Below are 20,532 nucleotides of genomic sequence, written 5' to 3'. Positions count from 1 at the left end.
TTAGTAAATAACCATCATATCACTAACTACATATAGTAAATAACCATATCACTAAAGCCCCTATTTTTTGTTAATGTCAGTGTCAGTTTCCTGTGACAAAGAACCAAACCTTCCCACATTATTCAGACAGTAGTCTTTGGTGCCATCTAGCGGTTTGTAGGAAATACTACACAGCAGTGCATGTTCAAACATGGACTGGACAAAAATGTTTAAAATCATTCATCATTATAGAGAAATAAATTATGTATGAAAACATACATATATATTTGCTTTGATTTCTGGCATATTACATTAGCATTGGACAGAGAGCTCTGTAACGGCAGTGCCATCCAGTGGGAGATGGGGTACACAAGTAACTGCACTGGTAGAGAATAGGTAGTGCAGGTTTGTTTTAACTGTGTGCGTTAATACCCCAATTTATTATGTCGTCTCATGGCTGTGACACCTTCTCCATCAAATCTCCTTGGTAGGGAAGCACTTGGTTGCTCAGATGCTTCCTGCCAAAAGCGGTGACGTCTCTGACTGGTTGACTGGCGCTGTGATGTTGTAGTATGGTGAATCGTACAGGTGGCTGCTATGCAGGTTCACCTCTGCTCGTAAATTTATTTTCTTTACAAAAGGAGAAACATGAAAGGACATATAGACATCAGACTGTGTACATTACACCGAAGTATAATTTCTCTCCTAAAGCTAGAAGTCTGAGAGAGAACCCTGCAATCACTGAAACGGTCTGCAGGAGAAACACAGGAAGGTGTAGTTCATTGGTAACATAGGGATGGATGAGAGAGAGTGTACCTGAAAGTCTCTGATGTAGGTGAGGAAGAAGCTGACGAAGGAGAGAGCCAGTGACCACTCAGAGATGGTGCTGATGATATGAGCTGTGTAGCCCTGCAACACACACAAGACACACACACACTTGAATCAACAGATCAAATCACACAATCTGCTTATGAGGACATGTACTGTATGGATATAAAATTGTGTAGTCAGTCAGTATACATGAAGAGGGTATCAGCAATTATTTCACACGCACTCAGAGGCTATTGTGGTAGATTAAACACAAATAACATTGCCCCATTTTAGTCACGTAATCAGTAAAATTGTGTTTCCCACAGGCAGTTATGAAGAGGGACTTCTTTAAATATAGTGCTTACCAGAGATGTACTTATTATTTGTCAGGAATAACTCATTCAGCATGTAAAAAGGCATTCAAAAAACTGAATAGAATCAAATAACAATGTCTTGATCAACTAAGGCCTTATGCTTTGGCTTAATTTTACGATGAGCTGACAAATTAGTTTACTATTAGTTGGCTATGAATTTGAATTAATTTAATTTGGTTAAGGACAGTGTTACGGCCGCTGTGCTATTGTATATATATGGGGAGTTGTTTATGTTATGTAGGCATGTATTGTTTTGGTTGTTGTTGTCCTCTGTCTCTCCTCCTGTGTCTCCCTATCTGATTTCCCAGATGCATCTCCTTTCCAGTCACCAGCACCAGCTGGTCAATCAGCACCTCAGTCCTTCCCCAGCACCACCTGATCGCACTCTGCAATCAACCTCCACACTAGGGCTGCGCGATTAATCATAAAAAGACCGCGATCTCGATTCATAGACCTATGCGATCTCATTTCTAAATGACGGCGATTCTGATGTATTTGCATTTGCGTCAAAATGGAGATCAATTGCATTAAAAACACTTGCTCCTATTATCGTCTCTTCCTCACTCACACAGCGCTCACTGCCGCTGCTCTCCCCACAATGCCCCTCCCCCCAGGCTACTCAGCTGAGTAAACAGCTGAGCTCACACATAACGGCACGTGTCGAACAAGCAAGACAAAACATTTTCAAGCTAAAGAAAAAAGAAAGAAATTAGCGACACTGAAGAAAATCCCGGTGGTGAGGGAGAGTGATGTATCCACTACTGTGCTTATACCGCAAAAAGGAGCACATTCCAGTGTATGGAACTTTTTCGGGTTTAATTAAACCCGACGATGATGTACAAGGAGGAGTCCTACTTTGCAAGCAATGCTTTGGCACCATCGCAGCAACGTAAGGTAACACGACCAACCTCTACAACCACCTCAAACGTCACCATAAAGTCGAATATGATTTAGCAATGAAGGACAACCGCATCACAAAATCCCAGCCGTCAGACCACACAAGCCTCAATAACGCAAACGTTATACAGTGCATCGTCATATCCATCAAGTCAATCAACACCGTTCAAAACGAGGGGTTTAAGAAAATGATCAAGACGCTAGACAAGTGCGAACCTGTTCCACTCGACGGGGTCGGTACCGACCCCTTTTGACCTTATTAAATTATAAGCTTATTTTTATGAAGATGCAAAATAATTTGTGATTTTAAAATCAACCGTTTTCAAGTATTATTATCACTACTATGTCACAAATACATGTAGAATGTAAAACGTTAGGTTGGCAATAGTTTAGCAATAGGTTAAAAGTGTACTTATATCATTTTAAGTTTTCTATTTGCGATCGCCAATTTGACCCGGAACCGGAAATGGAAATGTTGAACCATGGGAATTGAAGCTTTTTTGCGGCCATTTTGTAGAGGAGATCGCTAGCTATCTGCCAGCGTTGGAATTTCTCCGATCTACATTTCCTGGCAAGTTCTATGGGGGTTCAAAGTTCAGTGTTCTGAATGAATTATGTCAATAATTGTTATGATTCGCGATAAGCTACAAAAGGTAACGTTTTTGACAAATATTGAAACGCAGTCAGTTTCCCCACTATTGTTACCATGTAGGAAGAATTAGATCTGAAATTTGTTTCAAAATGGTTACACTGTGGGGGAAATAAAATAGTACAGTCGATTACAGTAAATATCAGTATCTGTTATTATGCACGCCTGGTGATACTATATCCAAATTGAACTCGGCCATTTGAAAGATACTATATGTATATATATATAAATGTGCGAATTGGCTATAATAAGGTAATGTATAAGCATATATTCTATATTCTATAATAATATTTCAAATTGCATTGGTCCGGATGGGAGAATTCAGTACTGTATATACAGAACCTTCAGTTTGATCATCTTCCCTTTATTAATTTCCTTAGATCTTTTGTACACATGATCTCAAGAGGGTACTGAAAGAGCTCAGTGGCAGTTTTTTAAGTTTGGTCATTAATATCATGGTTTTATTCACTGTCAAAGATGAAAAGAAAAATCATAATTCATATTTTCCTTTGTTTCATCACAATTTAAGCAAGCCTAGTAATAGAAACAATATTTCTGACACTGAGAATACATTCATTGAGGTCCATAGATGTTCCTAGATACCAAGAATATGCAAATAGCCCTTGTAGAAGTGGAGCAATATTCCATTTACCTAGGTATACATTTTATGCAGATTTTCACCTGGGGTGGAACAGGTACTTTTCAAATGTTGCATTGTCTGCTCTGTACACTAGTGCACTGCAACCTTGCCCAGGCCCGACGGGGCCCGGCCCGGCGGGTTCGGGGTGGGTAGGGCTTTTTTTTTAATAAATAATTCAGGATTTTTTTAACATATAACTAGGGTTATAGGATAACCTTCGTTTTCCTTAAGATTCGTTTTCTCTTTTGCGCCAAGCTGTCATCAGAGAAACATTTGGATGTAATTACCGCAGCGCGCAGGGAGAACTCAGGCCGAGCCGCCGGGGACAACTCGATTGGTTGTGTTGGAATATAGCCAGTTGGCGAACGTTTTATTTGTACTTGGATGTATGTAGCCGTTTGGCGAAGTTTTGTTAAAGTTGTTCAACGCGTTGCTGACGTAGTGGTGAGTGATGTTTATTATTTGCTGGGTCGCTACCTGTTTTGTTGTGCTTTTCATTATGTTGCTATGCTCGAAATCTGATTTCTGTTTGTTTGTAGGCCTATAGTGACTGAGTAGGCTATTGTGTGTTGTGTGTGTGTGTGTGTGTGTGTGTGTGTGTGTGTGTGTCAAAGAAGATTCTATAGCCTTCAATACGTTTTACGAGGCTGCTCTATAAGCGAGCACTGGGAGGGAGGCATAAATGCTTCTTAGTTTTTAGCGTGATATGCGTTATTTAGGCAGACCTATTGGACATTTTCGTTTTTGTTTATTTATTAAGTTAATATATAAAGTGTTTAGAATATTTAAAACAAATACAAAAAAAATTATATTTTAATAATAATAATAATTTTTTTTCGGGTTTTCACGCGGGCTAGGGCTTAAAATATTATTTACAGTCGGGCTTATTTTCGGGCAGGGCCTGAAGTTCACGGGCTCGGGCAGGGCTCTGGCTTTATTTCAAGGCCCTTGCAGACCACTACTGTACACCCAGTGTCGAAAGACAGTCGAGACAGAACTGCGTGATGAGGTTTTATTTGTATTATCATTTATTCTAAAGCTGTAACTGAACATTCTATTTCATGTTAAAACTATAATTGAACATTCTAAAGCCCTAAGCGAACATCCTATTTCACTCTGAACATTCTAAAGCCATAACCGAACATTCATTACTGATGAAGCAATCACACTAAGTTTATTCATACATTTTACATTCTAGTCTTTTTTTATGTTCAGCAGCATTTAAGTGAATCACTTTGATTAAGTGTTCTAAAATAAGAGAGGAAAAGAGACTACCGGTAGTTATTTTGTATTACAAGAGACTTTTAAGTTTAAGTCAAGCACTTTGTTATAAGTTAAGATATAAGTTATGTTAAGTCAAGCACATTGATATATGTTATGTTGTCCGTTTAACACTTTGATTACCACTGGTGAACATGGTAAAACCCTGTTAAATGCCAGCACCCACTTCAATGATAGCGTTGTGAACGCATATTCTCTCTTAAATTATGGCTATGTGTCTAATCTGCCTGTCGTTTATCAATGACTTGTTTGCAGTCAACATTGTCGAAACGGATTGTTTTTTTATCGGTTCATTTTCGTTTTATAGCATTTTGAAAAGCCCTCGTTTTCAAGGAAAATATATAGATTCCGTGATAAACGGCATTTACTGGAATATTCTAGAATACACAAAAACGTTGTAATTTTTCGGCCTATTTATGAATCGTTTTCAAATAAACGCTAGATTATAGATAGTATATGTGTACTTATGTACGCTATAGAGGCGGGCTGAAAATCGATTATCTCATTTCCTGATCAGGAATCACCGCGCACACACACACGCATAGGGAAAAAGCTTATATCTCCGTGAAAACAGGTCTGATTATCCTAAGACTGATAAAATAGATTCCTTACCTGAGATCAGATGTTATCCAAAAAGATTATTCCAATTCCTGATCGCCATTCCAAATATCGATCACGCTTATTGATTAGTGTTGGTACTGTAAATACATAATCGTCGCTGTTCTGAGGGCCGGCGATCACTTGGTCTCTTCAGATGCCTTGACTGAAAAATAAAATGAGCAAACTAACCACTCCCCCTGCATCAGTCTGAACTAATGGGGTGCAGTTACACAGGGAGAGACGATAGGGGGCGGTATCTTCCCAATTGAGCTCAGAGAGACTCTGCAGCACTAACCCGAGGCTCGATTGATGAAATATGAATTAAAATCGCCAATAAAAAAAAACGGCAAACAGACGCTATATAGCATTGGCGGGCACTCAAGGGTCGGCATGAACTAACGACAAAACGCGTGGCTGGCATCCAAAGTGTTAAGAAAGTGCAATAAATGTTTTTATAAAATAAAAATAAAAAAGAATCGTGAGAGAATCGTGATCTCAATTCTTAGGGAGGAAAATCGTGATTCACATTTTAGCAAGAATCGCCCAGCCCTACTCCACACCCCTTCATATGTTCCAGTCTTTGTGTCAGTTTGCTCTCTGTGTCTTTGGTGGTAACTGTCGCTGTGTCTTTGGTGGCAGAGCTCTGGCTTTTGGTGCCTTTTGGTAGAGCTGGTGAAAGCTCTGGTTCGTTGCGCTGGTGGTTTCTAGAACCTTATCTTTAGTGTGTTGCTTTTGGGGTATGTTTGGTAGAGCTGGTTAAAGCTCTGGTTCATTGTTGTTAAGTAGTAGAAATATCTTTTGTGTTAGCCTTTATAGTAGAGCTGTGTCTTTTGTGTAGAGTTGGTGAAAGCTCTGATTCTTTGTTGTTTAGTGAACCGGTATCATTTCTGTTAACCCTAACCTTGGTATTTGTACATTTGTTTCCCTGTTCACCCAGCCTATGGTTATTGTCTTTCATGTATATTAACGTTTTGTTTCGCACACAGGGACAATTGAGGACATTTTTTGCATCACGTAGGTGACCTGATGTTAGAGACACCAGCTTAGAGTGAGCACCACCACCTGTACTTATGGGAGCACAGCGCCTGTAAAGGGGGGGGGGGGGTCCTTTTCCTTTTTGTGTATTGATTTGGTGCCACTGGTAGTCCTCCTTGCTCTCTGTGTTGCGGTGTTTTTGTAAATAAATATGATTATTTTGGCAAACTGTTTTCTGGTTTTGTGTCACTACACCCTCACCTATTGGTAAAGAAAACACAAAACAGTGTCCAGACAGACACATACAGCACACACAACCACTAACCGTCTCGCCAGGGATCCAGTGTAGTTTGTGAGCGACATCCACCCCAGGCAGACTGCTATACATGATGACTGACGACACAAACACTGAGAGCAGAGAACACTGTTAGGATCCACGGCTCAACAGCATAGTACTATGTAACCAAGATGTAATATTTGTTGTTGTGTATGTACAGTATATACAGTATATTGTACTGGGGGATGAAGATGAGTTATCTTCCTACAGAACTGCATCAGACTTAAAGGAACATGCCAACATTATGGGAAATGTGCTTACCTCTGTGCGTTCAGTAGAAAGCTATCCGACTGCAATTGGTATCTATCTTGTCTGATTCTGGAGAAGACTGTAAGCACATTTCCCATAATGTTGGCATGTTCCTTTAACGCATTCCCGGCCATTCACGTATATATGTGATTGGGAGCCGACGCTTGACGGCCAATCACGTATATATACGTTTTTAACTAGTTTTTTCTTTTATTCGATTTTAATATCCTATTCAATGTCACATAGCTGTATTTTGGCTGGAAAAGGCATATTGGGACTCGGAAAGTGCAGTACCGGCCAGATCCTGGTATTGGCGCTGTCTCGAGAATGCAGTTTCCCCTGTTGCACACTTTGTGTCACCTTTTTTTACGCTCCGGGCGGACTTTTTTGTTAGTCTGAAGCGAGGGCTTCACCCGATCGCCTGGAATACTTTTTGCGACGCCGAATTCATTATGCAGTAAAGGAATATGGCATCAGCCAATGGACATATGGTCTAGCAGATGGCGATCAAATAACTTCTTTTTGGAATCCAACCGGCCACAGGTAAGAGCAATTTGACGTCAATTTCAGCTTGATCGAGCAAGGATTTCATAGCCACCCCCCTGCTCATCCTATGTTATGGTAATAACAAATGCCGTTATTGGTAATCAATAATCAGAAACGACTTCCCCCGCTCCCCCCCCTTTCATGCATTCATGATGGAACATAATACCGATCATATGCATTTGGATTTTTAACTCTAGCTTGTGTAGGGACGAAACGCCAATTGATTTAACGTTATTAGCTTAGCACCTTATAACTAGCTTTGCAGGAATTATCCCAGATCATTCCGATATAACACTCATATCCATCACGGTATAAAACGGGAACATATTGATGAAAAAATTATTTCTTTATGGCATATTGAACAGAAGGTTCATACTGTCAATTGACAATGACATTGGATGCATAGCTATAATATAAAATATAGATTTAGCTCTACAAACAACGTGATGCACAGTGAACGTTTGTTATGGGAACGCTGGCCTTCCTAGAATGGGGCCCATCTAATGACTGGCCGTGAATGTGTTAAAAGATGCTGTAAGTGATATTATTATGTAATGCAATGACCGACGTTAAATGATTCATGTAGTATGGGTGATATACAGTATAGATCAGAGCAGTTTGTATGGTTAATAATAATCAAAAACGCTGAAACTCACGGCAGCTTCCTCGTAGCGATGGGGGATGATACTGGAGCAAAAAGATCACTATTATGGGATGTTGATCTAGGTGATCCAGTTCCGGTTTGTATAATACTAATATACGTCCAATCATGTTGTTTATTGAGTTATGGCAACGGATCGATATGCACGGTGTCTGGATAGAGTCCCGTGAGCGATAGCGAGTGGCCGGACGGAATAGCGGACGGACTAAGTACTTCCGGCTACTTCCGGTTTTGGCAACTCGCCGATCGGCCACCAGGTGGCGGTATTGAAGCGTTGACAGCACCAGTCAAGACTCCATGGGTGAAATGTGAATACCATGACAGAAATTTGAAATATTGATCTCAAAGACGCTGTAAAACGTCATTGGCAGATTACGCATGGCGAGGAATGACGTGGTAACACGTCATTGGCGAGAAAAGGGTTAAATAGCTCTACATTCCGACAGCCATCACTGATATAGAGGACAGTAACATGAGTCTCCCAGTCCCTCCGCTCTGCAGTAAACAGAAAATAAATGTTCTAGTATCCCTTCCCACTTTATCCAATCAGGAGAGAGAACCCTAGATATTTTTCACTTATTTCAAGAAATCTTGCCAAGCCAAATTTGCTGACATATTATTTTACTTGTTTCAAGAACACATTTTCTTAAAATGTGTTTTCATTTCTTATTTTTATCAGACCATTTTTGCAGTGTGGTATTGTACTGTTTACTGCAGAGCGGAGATACCCATGTTACTGACCAAACACATCAGTGATGACTGTCAGAATGTAGAGCTATTATTTTAACATGTAGACCATTTATTTTAACAAAGAAATATCACTTACAGCTCCTTTAAGCGTTTTCTTTTAAATGTATGTTTTTATTATACATGGTCACCCCTATTCATTCAGTATTCTCATCACTTGTCTTGCCAAACAATAAAGGCACAATGCCACCATAGTTCAGTGGCCACAGGTGTCATTTAACACTTTCAGTGCCAACGACGAGAGATCTATTTTTTTTTATATTTATTAGCGATTTCCATTCATATTTCATCAATCTAGCCTCCCGTTTACCACTGGAACTCTCTGAGCTCCATTGGGAAAAAACCGCCCCCTATCGTCTCTCCCTGTGGTACTGCACCCCATTGGATTAGACTGAATGAAACGTATAGGGGAAAGAAATACTGCTTCCACATTTTACTTCTCAGGCATGTAACTCGAGCCGATCGGATTCATTGTGGACCATCAGAACAGCGTGGAATCTGTGTTTCGACCACCTAGCGTTTATTTGAAAACGATTCATAAATAACGTGTTTTGTGTATTCCAGTAAAGGGCGTTTATCACAGAATCTTCTGGAAGTTTCAAGAAACAAGCGTTTTTAAAAATGGTATAAAACGGAAATGAACCCATTAAAAAACAATCCTTTTCGACAATGTTGACTGCAAACAAGTCATTGATAAGCGACGGCCATATTAGACACATAGCCATAATTTAAGATATAGTTTATGCGTTCGCAAATATGAGAGCGCTATCATTGAAGTGGGTGGTGGCACGCAACAGGGTAAATAGGACACGGCGGCTGGCACTCAAACTGTTAATGATAATCACCTGTTGTTTGCCGACCACAATGTCTGTGATTGAATGCTATGAATAAAATAAACTTTGATTGAAATGATCAAATAAAATGTAAGGTTACTGCTGATGACGCTGGCCAGGGTCCAGACTCCTACACTGAGACGGGCCCAGAAGACGCTCTTGCTGTGGACATGCGGCTGCATGTAAAGTGATGCCAGGGTCTGGACAAAGATGTACAGAGCGCCTACTCCAAATGTCATCACTGCCCCCAACAGGTGCATGGAGAACAGCGTGGTTTTCTGGACTCAACAGAGAGATATATTCAGAATATCATCAGCATCACATAGTTATAGCTATATTGCAAATTATGAATTTGATCGTCACAAATATTTGCTGAAATGAATGTGTGAAACTCTATGGAATATTATTTTAAATGTTAGCTGTTCTATACAGCAACATTACTAAGCATGGAAACATCTGTAGTTGTGAGGTATATCTCAGGGTATATATTTTAACCCTGAGACTAAACATTTAATTAATGAATTACATTTGTATTTATTCTTGAAGGATCATTGAGAGTAAACTCTCTTTTACAGTGATGTCGAGAAAAATACAGTGCAGAATAAATCTAAAATAAAAACAAGAAAGCCAACAATAAAACAATTAAGAACAACTGCAGACGAGGGTGAAATAGTTGGTCATTAAAGATTTAAACTGTCCAAAGGATACTAATGACATTGGAGTGAGTATGATAAGGTCCAGATGTCCAGTCCAATAATTCAGTGATATAAAGTGGAAGATCTCCAACAATGGCGTTTATATATTAAAAATACATGCCAGTGCAAATGCATCACTCTGCCAGAGAGGACCACCCAATCTTACTGTACATGATACAATGTATCGTGTACTGGTGGTGAGTACTACAACTATCACCGGTGATGAACCTGAGGGCTGAGTGATATACAGAAGCCAAGGGTTTAAGAGTGGAAGCAGCAACATGTCTATAAATCACATCTCCATAATCCAAGACAGATTCAATGACCCTCTTTCTGCTAATCATTGGAAAGCTAGTTCTGTTCCTGGACAAGAAGCCAATTTGTTCTCAGTTTGCTGGCAATATTATCTATATGGTATTTAAATGTAAAATTCATTACTATCTTTCAGAGGCTGTTTTAAAGCTACAGCAAAGATAGTGTTCTCATATGAAACTAGAGCCCTTGAGGAATATCATATTAGGTTTAGCATGAATTAGCATGGTCCAATGACCTTTCACCTCAAGATATTTGAATGACAATGAGCTCAATGGAGCCACAATAATCTTAGTCCCATGTAGTTTAGGGTCAAAAACATGCACTTTCTGCATAGTGTGGTCAACAGTCATGGAATTGCATACAGTAAATTGGGTGTGGCCTACTACATTCATGTGTGATAATAACATGACAAACATTTTCAAAAATGTATCTCACTCTATAAAATAACCTATTGTGCCCTCTAAGTTAATCACAGCATGAACCTTTACACCCATAACTAGTAGAGACCTGGGCCAATACGAGAGTGCATGGTTTGTCTAGATGCATTGTCAGTAAGGGGGATTTCTGAGCCACTTTATGTGGTCTATTTGAGGTTTTCAAGTGGTCAAAAATGGTTTCATAAAGCACCAAATCTGTTTTAACTAATGGTATCGACCCAAACCTTGCTGCAGAAATCTATCACACATCATGGAGCTTGGGAACGGATGAGATGTTTGGTTTGGGAACGGCCATCAGATGGTTTATAATGTCCCAAGCCCAGATGACAACACTCCTATGTCATCTACTGTTGACCTTGTATCCCCCCTCAGTAGGTCTCACAGGGTTAACCCTTTCACTACCGCACTACCAAATGGTTAAGTGGCGTTTTTACTCAGTATGTATGAATAATATCATTATGGAATCAAACCATTCAAATATAGAAATATAGAACAATCACAAAAACATATACGTATACAGTGAACGCACATATGATGAGCACACGCACGCACAAACACACCAAAATTATTGTTACTGCGTAATTAAGTAACATGTAATACGTAAAATAACTTCAACTTGTGCTTATTGTTACTGTGTCAGTTTGGGTCTATGGATCTATTTATGACAAAACCATGGACACAACCACCAATCAACCCCACTAACCTGGAAGTTGGCGACAACACACATGCCGAAGGAGCTGCTCCAGCCCAGGACCAGGCCAATCACGTTGAGTTTATGTAGTTTATACTCCTCCTCTCCCGTCAGAGCTTGCACCTGCTTGTAGCGCACATACGTAGTCGCCAAGCCTGCACCCACAACCAGATACATTGTAAACCACAGTGGGTAATGCATTACTTTATGAAGCCTAGAACGATTAATGGATTACAATACGATTTTAACCATTAGAAGCAATTGTAAAAGGCAAATGATGTGGCATTTCTCTTTTCTGAAGTCAATACACCACAGAAGTGATATTCCACTTTTCCTGCCCCCTGGTTATACTATACCTTCAGTTTAACATGTGCCTCAGGGAATACTGTTCTTCTTACAGTCATTATTTTCTTATATGTTGAAGACAAATACAACTGCTGGCGATAATGATACGTATGTATTATTTCAAAGGGATTTTCACCCATTTTAAGAATTCACATTATGTTCTTCCTGTGTCCCAGCCCAGGACAGTTCAGTCAGTATTTGTGAATGTGCACCACACTCTCCTAAAGCTAGAAATCAGAGAACCCTCCAATCGGTGACATAACTGGGATGTAAAATCTGGGGCTGCTCCATAGACAATGAATGGAGCCCTGACTTTGTGAGGCTGTAAAATGTTTGTGTGAGCTCTCACACCCAAATTAATTTGAATGTTTTAATTTCAGTTCAGACCTTCTAGCAATGCTAGAATATATAAACCTCATTTGGGTGTAAGAGCTCACACAGACATTCTATGGCCTCACAAATATACAGAAATTCCAAAACATAGGCAGTGCTTCACGTGATGCATTGGTGGATTCCACATGTATAGGTCTTCCCCTTAAACTGAATAGACTGATGAATGTGATGAAATGTGTCCAAGCATGAATTGTGGGTCTCTCCGTTTCATATGGAAATTGTACTGAGGTGTGTTGTAATCAACCTCTTTAGGCTGACAGCAGAATGGAGACAAACACATTCCTGAATTAATTTAGTAACACAGACTTGGCTGAGATCTAAGAATTCTATCATCACATGTTGATGCCACTAGGCATCATCACTACATTCAGTTTACATTGGTAATCCAATTGACCTATCTCAAACAAACTCAGAGCAACAGTTGTGATTGGAGGATCAATAAAAGAAGGCAGGGCTTGAGACACTGGGGCAGTTCGTGTGTGCTGTGTGTACCTATGCGAATAGAAAGGAAGTAATTTCCATTTCCAGCATTCTAGTGCTATTCAATTGATCTATATCAAACCCTGCCCTTTTTTCTTGATCCTCCCATCACAAAAAATAGGGCGGTTTGAGATAGGTCCATTTATGCATGTTGACATTCTGCATTTTGCCAACCGTTTACACTATCAATGATGATGATGGCTTAGCAAGGACAATAATACAGAACATAAATTGTTGTATTTTTGGCTTCTATACTGTTCCCACTTCCCAGCCTTTATTACTGAGGACCCCTTAACTAATTTTATAAAATTCTAAATGCAATTTATAATACTAATAATAGGCTATCCATAATAGAAGCCTTGTAGTTCTCCAACATGTCTGCCTGTAACATGGTTTTGTACATGGCAATGGAGGAGACAGTGGTTTCTATGTGCAAAACAACAATTGCTATGTGCTGATATATCAGATATATATCAACAAAAACATAATCCTTTGGTGTCTTTTGCTGTATCTTGGAAACAGTAGTACAGTAATATTGTGCTTTTCTTTTTTTTATCCACTTTTTCAGCGCAATCTCTCAGTGGCGAGGAGTAACGTGTGGGAGGCTCACACTGCCCCCGATACTTCCTGATTCTGCTGTACAGGCGCACCAACCGACCTGTAGGAGTGGCTGTCCACAACGTCCAATCCCGATTCTCCACCCACCGGCTTTCCCACCCCTAACACTGCCAATTGTGTTAGTATGAACGACCGGCCAAGCCGGTAGCAACGCTGAGAGCTGGGCTCGATACCAGCAGCGTCTCTACATTTCGTAGCCACATTTCTGCAGACCCCTCTCTGATTGGTTGAACTCCATTTCTGCAGACCCCTCTCTGATTGGTTGAGCGAAGCCCCTCTCTGATTGGTTGAGCGTGCGCATGCGCATGAGCCGCGACAAGCTCCTCCAGAAACTCCGTTAAGCTCCAGAGAGAGAGGCTGAAAACCCACAGTTCTTGCCCGACGGATGGGAGCGAATCCCGGATCCGAGGTTTCTGATGACTACCCCCAAAACATGGAGGTCGCGAACGCAATTTATACGCATGGAAGTATTGATTACGCCATAACGAATCATTAAAAAAATATACCGTTAACTGGAATATGTTGTGTGTGCCTTTCTGATTATGATTTGGGAGGGTTATAATAGAAGAAAGACAGTGTAAACAATATAACGTTATGTGAATAAACCGCGAAATAATAACTAATTCCTTGGTCAATAGAAGTCTCTGTGATACTTTCTGAATATGATTTGGGAGGGTTATAATAGAAGAAAGACAGTGTAAACAATATAACGTTATGTGAATAAACCGCGAAATAACCGCGAAATAACATAACGTTATGTTATATAATGTTACAATGTACAGTTTCTAACAGCTGGCTGTGTTGTGAAATGTGCATAACGTTATGAATAAACCGTGAAGTCACGGGAAATAAACAACGTTATACGCGAATCTGGTAGTACATTTCTGCTTATCTTCTTGATATGATAACATTACATCCGCCTTTTACCGCGTAACGAGCTAAACCAATCAGAGAGGGGCTTCGCTCACATGACGCTCAACCAATCATAGAGGGGCTTCGCTCAACCAATCAGAGAGGGGTCTGCAGAAATGCGGCTACGAAATGTAGAGACGCATACCAGCATATCCTGCGTTAGTGGCGAGCGCCTTGCCCACTGCGCCACTCGGCCGCCTAATATTGTGCTTTTCCAGTGTTTTACCTACTCTACCACTGTATATAAATGAGGCATGATTACAGTCAACCATACTGGAAAAAAGAGAACTACACAAACATTTTGTGCATATTCTTCGATTCTCTCTAAATTGATTCTATTGCTTCAAAATTAGTAGCCGTCTGGACATCCTAGCAACCCCCCAGGTTGGGACCCACTCCCATTGAAGCAGTGCTTTATGGGATGTTTGTATTATTAAATCGAAAATGTGGAATGTGTTACCTAGGAATGCTGAAATGTCCAGCATAATTCCAAACACACATCTCTCCGGGGCCATAGTTCCTGTGTCGCTGTGAAATAGGAACAACAACAAAAAACAGAAGAGTCAGTTCCCAAACATAGGATAAAGTGCTCAAAGTTACAGTATTGTGGTTTAACTGTAGTTGATTGTTTCATACCTGTGCCCAGATGTTTATCACCACTTAAGCCAGTGGTTCCCAAAGTGTGGGGCGCGACCCCATAGTGGGGCGCGGAGGTACTGCGTGGAAAATAAATAATATACATTTTTTCTTTTTATAAAATTATTAATTTAGCCTACCAAAACTGATAAACGAAAATGAACTTAATGTCAACTAAAATTAACTGACTGTCATGTGTTATTCTTTATACAGAGCACATTCAGAAGCCTAAATACATTTAGCCACAAAAAGTGTTATTGTAAAGCATTGTAAGTTTGTGTTTCAGGCTAGCTAGCTATTGTCCAATCGAATGATTGCTAGCCTGCATGAGAGGAATTTGTGAGAGGAATCTAACGAAATGGAGAAGTTTCTGGTAACAGCTAAAAGACAAGCGGTGGAGCACCCAAGTACGTCAGCTACTAAATCAAAACTCATTGGACAGAGAGCTGTGGGCATAGTGGCATACTGCTGCTTTTTGCAACATCCTACAGTACCTGTGTGAGGTAGGCAACTAGGGCTAAAAACACAATGAAATAAAATAATAATAATAAATAATATATCCTTCTTAGCAGACTTCTTAGCTTAACATCCCAGGGAACTAATGGGATAACTGGGGATGTTGTTTGCTCCTGACAAGAGTCTCAAAGTCTGGGTTGATGGTAGACAAAGCAACTCTGAGGTCATGCTCAATGTCCAATCTGTTCCTCTGCTTTGTCTTCAGCTGGACCAGAGCTGAGAAGCCACTTTCACAAAGATAGGTAGTGCAAAAAAAATATATATTAAAAAAAACAAAAACAAATATTAATTATTATTTTTTTACGACTAATCGAGGCAAAAATTCTGCGTCGACGAGTTTTTATGATCGACGTCGTCGATTATGTCGACTAATCGTTGCAGCCCTACTACTAGCATAAATCTCCTACTCAGGTAAGTAGCCTACTGTAGGTCTACAACTACATTTTTAATTAGGCCTAATTATTTCACAGTGGCACAGGATAATTTGCCAAGCTTTTGTTCATTTTCAAATACAACTATACTTGTGTCTTTGTATCTTGTTATGTTAATCTTGTCTTGTTAGTAGAGGAAATGGCATGTTTATAGCCTAAAATGTATTCTAGCTTAGCCTTAGGTTAGGTGGGGCTCGAAAATATTTCCAACTACCCAAGTGGGGCCTTATTTAAAATGTTTGGGAACCACTGACTTAAGCTAAGGTTCCACTTAGGGATGTAACGATTTCAATACAGAATAGAAACATTTTAAATAATTGTGTTTAATACAATATACTCAATTGTATTGAAGATTCTCATTCTTTTTCTCTCTTCTCTCGCCCGTTTACCTGGTGGTATGATATAGCTACTGCTATTAGCATAATGTTCAAAGCTAATTTTCATTGTTTATGACTTTGACAGAAAAAAAGATTCTGAGCCAAACCAAGTATGTATATATATGTATATGAAATTAGAGCTCTTATTATGAATACAATATAACATATAATTTTTTTTAAATCAAACCAAATCAAATCAAATTTGTATAGAATCTGAAAATGTGCGTACCCAGTTTCACTTAAGTTATAATTGCATTAAAGCATCACATAAAATAAAGCAAATGACATAGAACTCAGAACTCACTTTATGACATCCTAATAATATTGCAGCTACAATAAGGGAACACCCTTATACCATAAAACAGTGAGACACTTAAAACACAACCTGGCACTGGAGACCTTTATTGGTTAACACTTTCTATGCCACTCACGAGTTTTCTCTGAATTATTAATATTACGTTGAAAGCCACTCACAAGATTTCTCTGATTTTTTTTTTTTTTTTTAGCGATCTGAAATCATATTGCATCACGCGAGCCTACCCTAGTCTACCCGAGAGCCGCCGGCGATCAGATGTGGAAAAAAGCGCCCCCTATCGTCTCCCAGATGACATAAGGGATTTTGGAATGGACTCAATGAAAATGGATGGGGAAAAAAATCCTGTACTCCACATTTTCCAGTTCACTGATGCAGCCGGGGTTACCACAGTTCATTATGGATCCTCTGAGCGCCGCGAATCATGAATTCTACTGTATCACGTTAGATCTATACACTTATCGATTTTTTCGAATGGTGATCAGGAATTGGAATATACCAGTTGGATACCATCTGATGTCAGGTAAGGAATCTATGTTATCAGTGTTAGGATAATCAGACTCATTTTGATGAAGATATAAGCTGTTTTGTGAAATGTCCTCTATCGGTTTCACTGTAAAATCCATGAGGAAATGAACACGGCTATTATCAGCGCGCGGCTCGAATGGGCGTGCGTGTACGTATAATATTGATCATCTAGCGTTTATTTGAAAACTATTCATAAATAGGCCGACAAATATCAACGGTCTGGAATATTCCAGTAAAAGACGATTATCACAGAATGGCCCAGAATGGGCTGTTTTTTACCTCAAAACGGGTGCTTTTCAAAATGCTCTCAAACGGAAATGAAGCGATAAAAAACCAATCTGCCTTGACAGCACTGACTGGAAAATGATTCTTTGATAAGCGACGGGCAGATTAGACACATAGCCATAATTTAAAACATAGATTAGGCGATATTAACGTTAACATTAAAGTGGATGGTGGCATTCAAGCGCCAACTCTGGCGCCACCTGGTGGCACTGAAAGTGTTAAAGGTATATGCCAGCATTATGGTAAATGCGCTTACCGTCTTCTCCAGTTATGAATGAATGAATGAAAACTTTATTTAACAGATTGCAGAATGGGTACAATACAGTACGGCTCAATACACACAATTGTTAACCCTTTGGTTGCCGAAAACGGAGATCTACGTTTCTGTGGCCCAGCGCTTGAGTGCCGGAAACGTAGATCTACGTTTTTGTCTCTGTATTTCTTTTATTCGCTATTGCCATTCATAATTCATCGGGCAGCCTGTGCATGCTGTACTGAATGTGTCTGAGATCGTAGACGGTCAATACCGCCGCCTACCGCCTTGCGGCCGCTATTGCACTCCATTTGAAACGATGTAGTTTGTTTTCTGGGCCGAGCTGAGCCATGCGGGCGGGGTTTAAATACTCCGGCAAGACAAGTGTTTACAACGATGCCTCAACTAGGCTGCCCCCCCGCCCCCCTCGTTCATATGCAATGCCGGATAACGTGGGATGGACTACCGCGACCAGTACTTGGAATGGCAATCAGATAATTGGATTATTTTTTTTGCATTACATCAGAGACAAGGTAAGGACAGTATATATCCAATCTTGCGTTGATCTGATATTTTTTTCTCCAGCGATCGAAGCTGTCTGTGTGGAATGTGTGTGTGCTGTTTCCCGTTGTTTTGCGCCGCTCCAAGCCCCCTTTCATGTGTGCATGAGGAGACATAATAACGATAATCTAGCATTGATTTCAGGAAGATTCGATAATCAGGCGAAAAATGGCAATGTAATAAGTGGATCTAAAGGGCTGTTTTCGCGTCTTTTCCTGGGATTACTCAGAATCACTCAAACTATACTCATATTCACCACGGTATAAAACGGAAATGTACGGATGAAAGAATTATCTGTTTTTTGCATGTTGACCAGAAGAAACTCACTGACAATCGACAACGTTATTAGATCCATAGCTATAATATTTAATATAGTTTTAGCACTCGCAAACACTGCATTCTCTCCATTGAACAAAGCGCTGGCACAAACGCCCATGTACGCCCACAGCGACCGCCGGCGGTCAATGTGTTAAGGGGATGCAGACCAGAGAAAGACGTTTGTCTTGTTTACATCAGGGTCCCCCATTTTCAATTCATAGTGACATTTATGACATACACAACATACATGACATCATGACATTTATGGCATAGGGGACATACATGACATACAGGTATATAGTACTGTTACATTTGTGACATATATACGATATGCAAATATACAGTACTGTTAGATCCTAACAGAGATTATATACATATGATGGGGAGGAGACTGTACTATAGGGAGGGGGTGGGTGGGTTGGAGAAAAAATATATACGATTACGGTGGGGAGAAAATATATACATACGGTGGTCAGTGGGGAGGAGACTGTCTATTTTGGGGGGGGGGGGGGGGTTGGACCTTTACGGTGGTAAGAAGATAGATACCAATTTCCTCTCTGTGCATTCAGTAGAAAGCTATAGAGCTGCAAGCTAGCCTAGCTTATAAGCACAAATGAATGGAAGCAGATACGGACCAGTTAGCCTAGCTGTTGGCCAAAAACACCTCTCCCGGAGTTTTAAGCTAGGCTAGCTGGTCCGTATCTGCCTCCATTCATTTGTGCTAAACTAGGCTAGCTTGCAGCCGGATAGCTTTCTACTGAACACAGAGAGGAGATTGGTATATATCTTCTAGTCTGACTCTGGAGAAGATGATAAGCACATTTCCAATAATGTTGGCGTGTTCCTTTAAAACAAAAAGATAAAAAATCTGATTGGCTGTTGATTTGATCAAATGTGGTCCATTACTGAATGCCTTGGTAACCCTAACCCTAACCCTTAGTAAACGTCAGGGAAGAGACAAGCACAGGGCGGTTTGGGATGGGGCAGGTTTCTGACCTGATGTATGGCACCAGTGGGTCCACATGTCTTAGCAGCACAGCTGTGATGTAGGCAAAGATGAACGTAGCCGCTGTCCAGACGACCAGAGCCACTGGTAGGATACACAGGCCCTGTTGAAACCACCACATGGCCTCCTCACCTTGAGTGTGTTGATGCTGGAGAGGTGTCTTCAACTGGAAAGTGCAAAAGGACTGAGGTGATGAGTTTGCCCATGACATGTTTACTGTTCTAAATTCAGTCTTTAAAAAGAGTTCAAGTTAATTTCTGTTTTATCTTTATTGTCCCACTTCTCCATGACCATGACACCTTGAAACGACTATGCATGTCAGTTCCTCAACATACCGTGTTGGGGAAGGGATATAAGATTAAGCAATATATTAAAAAAATAAAAATAAAAAGTGAACAAGAAAACGAGACGTATTTGAAACATGCCAAGCAATTAAGATGAAAACCAACGGAATTAATGGATAGTAACGTTACCGGTAATAACCTAACAACTACAGTACAGTAACAACTAGTTCCCACGACTGATCCATTAGTACCGTTAACTTGCTCACCCTTCGAAATCGAAACTCTCTCGACGTCATCTCATCATTGCTCACATACCTTTAAAAATGTATATTCTAGTCAAGGAAATTAAAGTTATAGATAAAATAATAATAAAAACAGAATTCGCGGTATAGATACTCTCTATAATTAAATGTACATGACACTGATGAAAGCCTGTCATGCAAGTCCTACGAATTGGGTCTTCCTGTTTGGTTTTCAATAGAGGCGTGGTCAGCAAGTACCCGGATTGTACACTGAGGGGAAATAAATAAATAACTTGTAAATTATGTTTATGTTGATCC

The 20,532-nt window shown here is 40.0% G+C and overlaps 1 protein-coding gene across 1 annotated transcript; it reads right to left on the bottom strand.

Moving 5' to 3' along the window:
* Positions 1 to 79: 79 nt before the first annotated feature.
* On the bottom strand, positions 80 to 20,430 carry dram2b (DNA-damage regulated autophagy modulator 2b). The gene is made up of 8 exons (XM_084316509.1): positions 20,239 to 20,430; positions 19,679 to 19,854; positions 14,925 to 14,992; positions 11,729 to 11,871; positions 9,679 to 9,856; positions 6,531 to 6,613; positions 796 to 888; positions 80 to 609 (listed from the first exon to the last, which is right to left on the bottom strand). The coding sequence occupies exons 1-8, from the start codon at positions 20,266 to 20,268 to the stop codon at positions 487 to 489; spliced, it is 894 nt and encodes a 297-aa protein (XP_084172635.1). The 5' UTR covers positions 20,269 to 20,430; the 3' UTR covers positions 80 to 486.
* Positions 20,431 to 20,532: the final 102 nt, after the last annotated feature.

Source organism: Notolepis coatsorum (genome assembly GCF_963971535.1).
Source record: "Notolepis coatsorum genome assembly, chromosome: 6".
In the NCBI taxonomy this organism is placed as follows: Eukaryota; Metazoa; Chordata; class Actinopteri; order Aulopiformes; family Paralepididae; genus Notolepis; species Notolepis coatsorum.
Note: the sequence above shows the minus strand (reverse complement) of the source record. Positions and strands in the feature narration are given on the sequence as shown.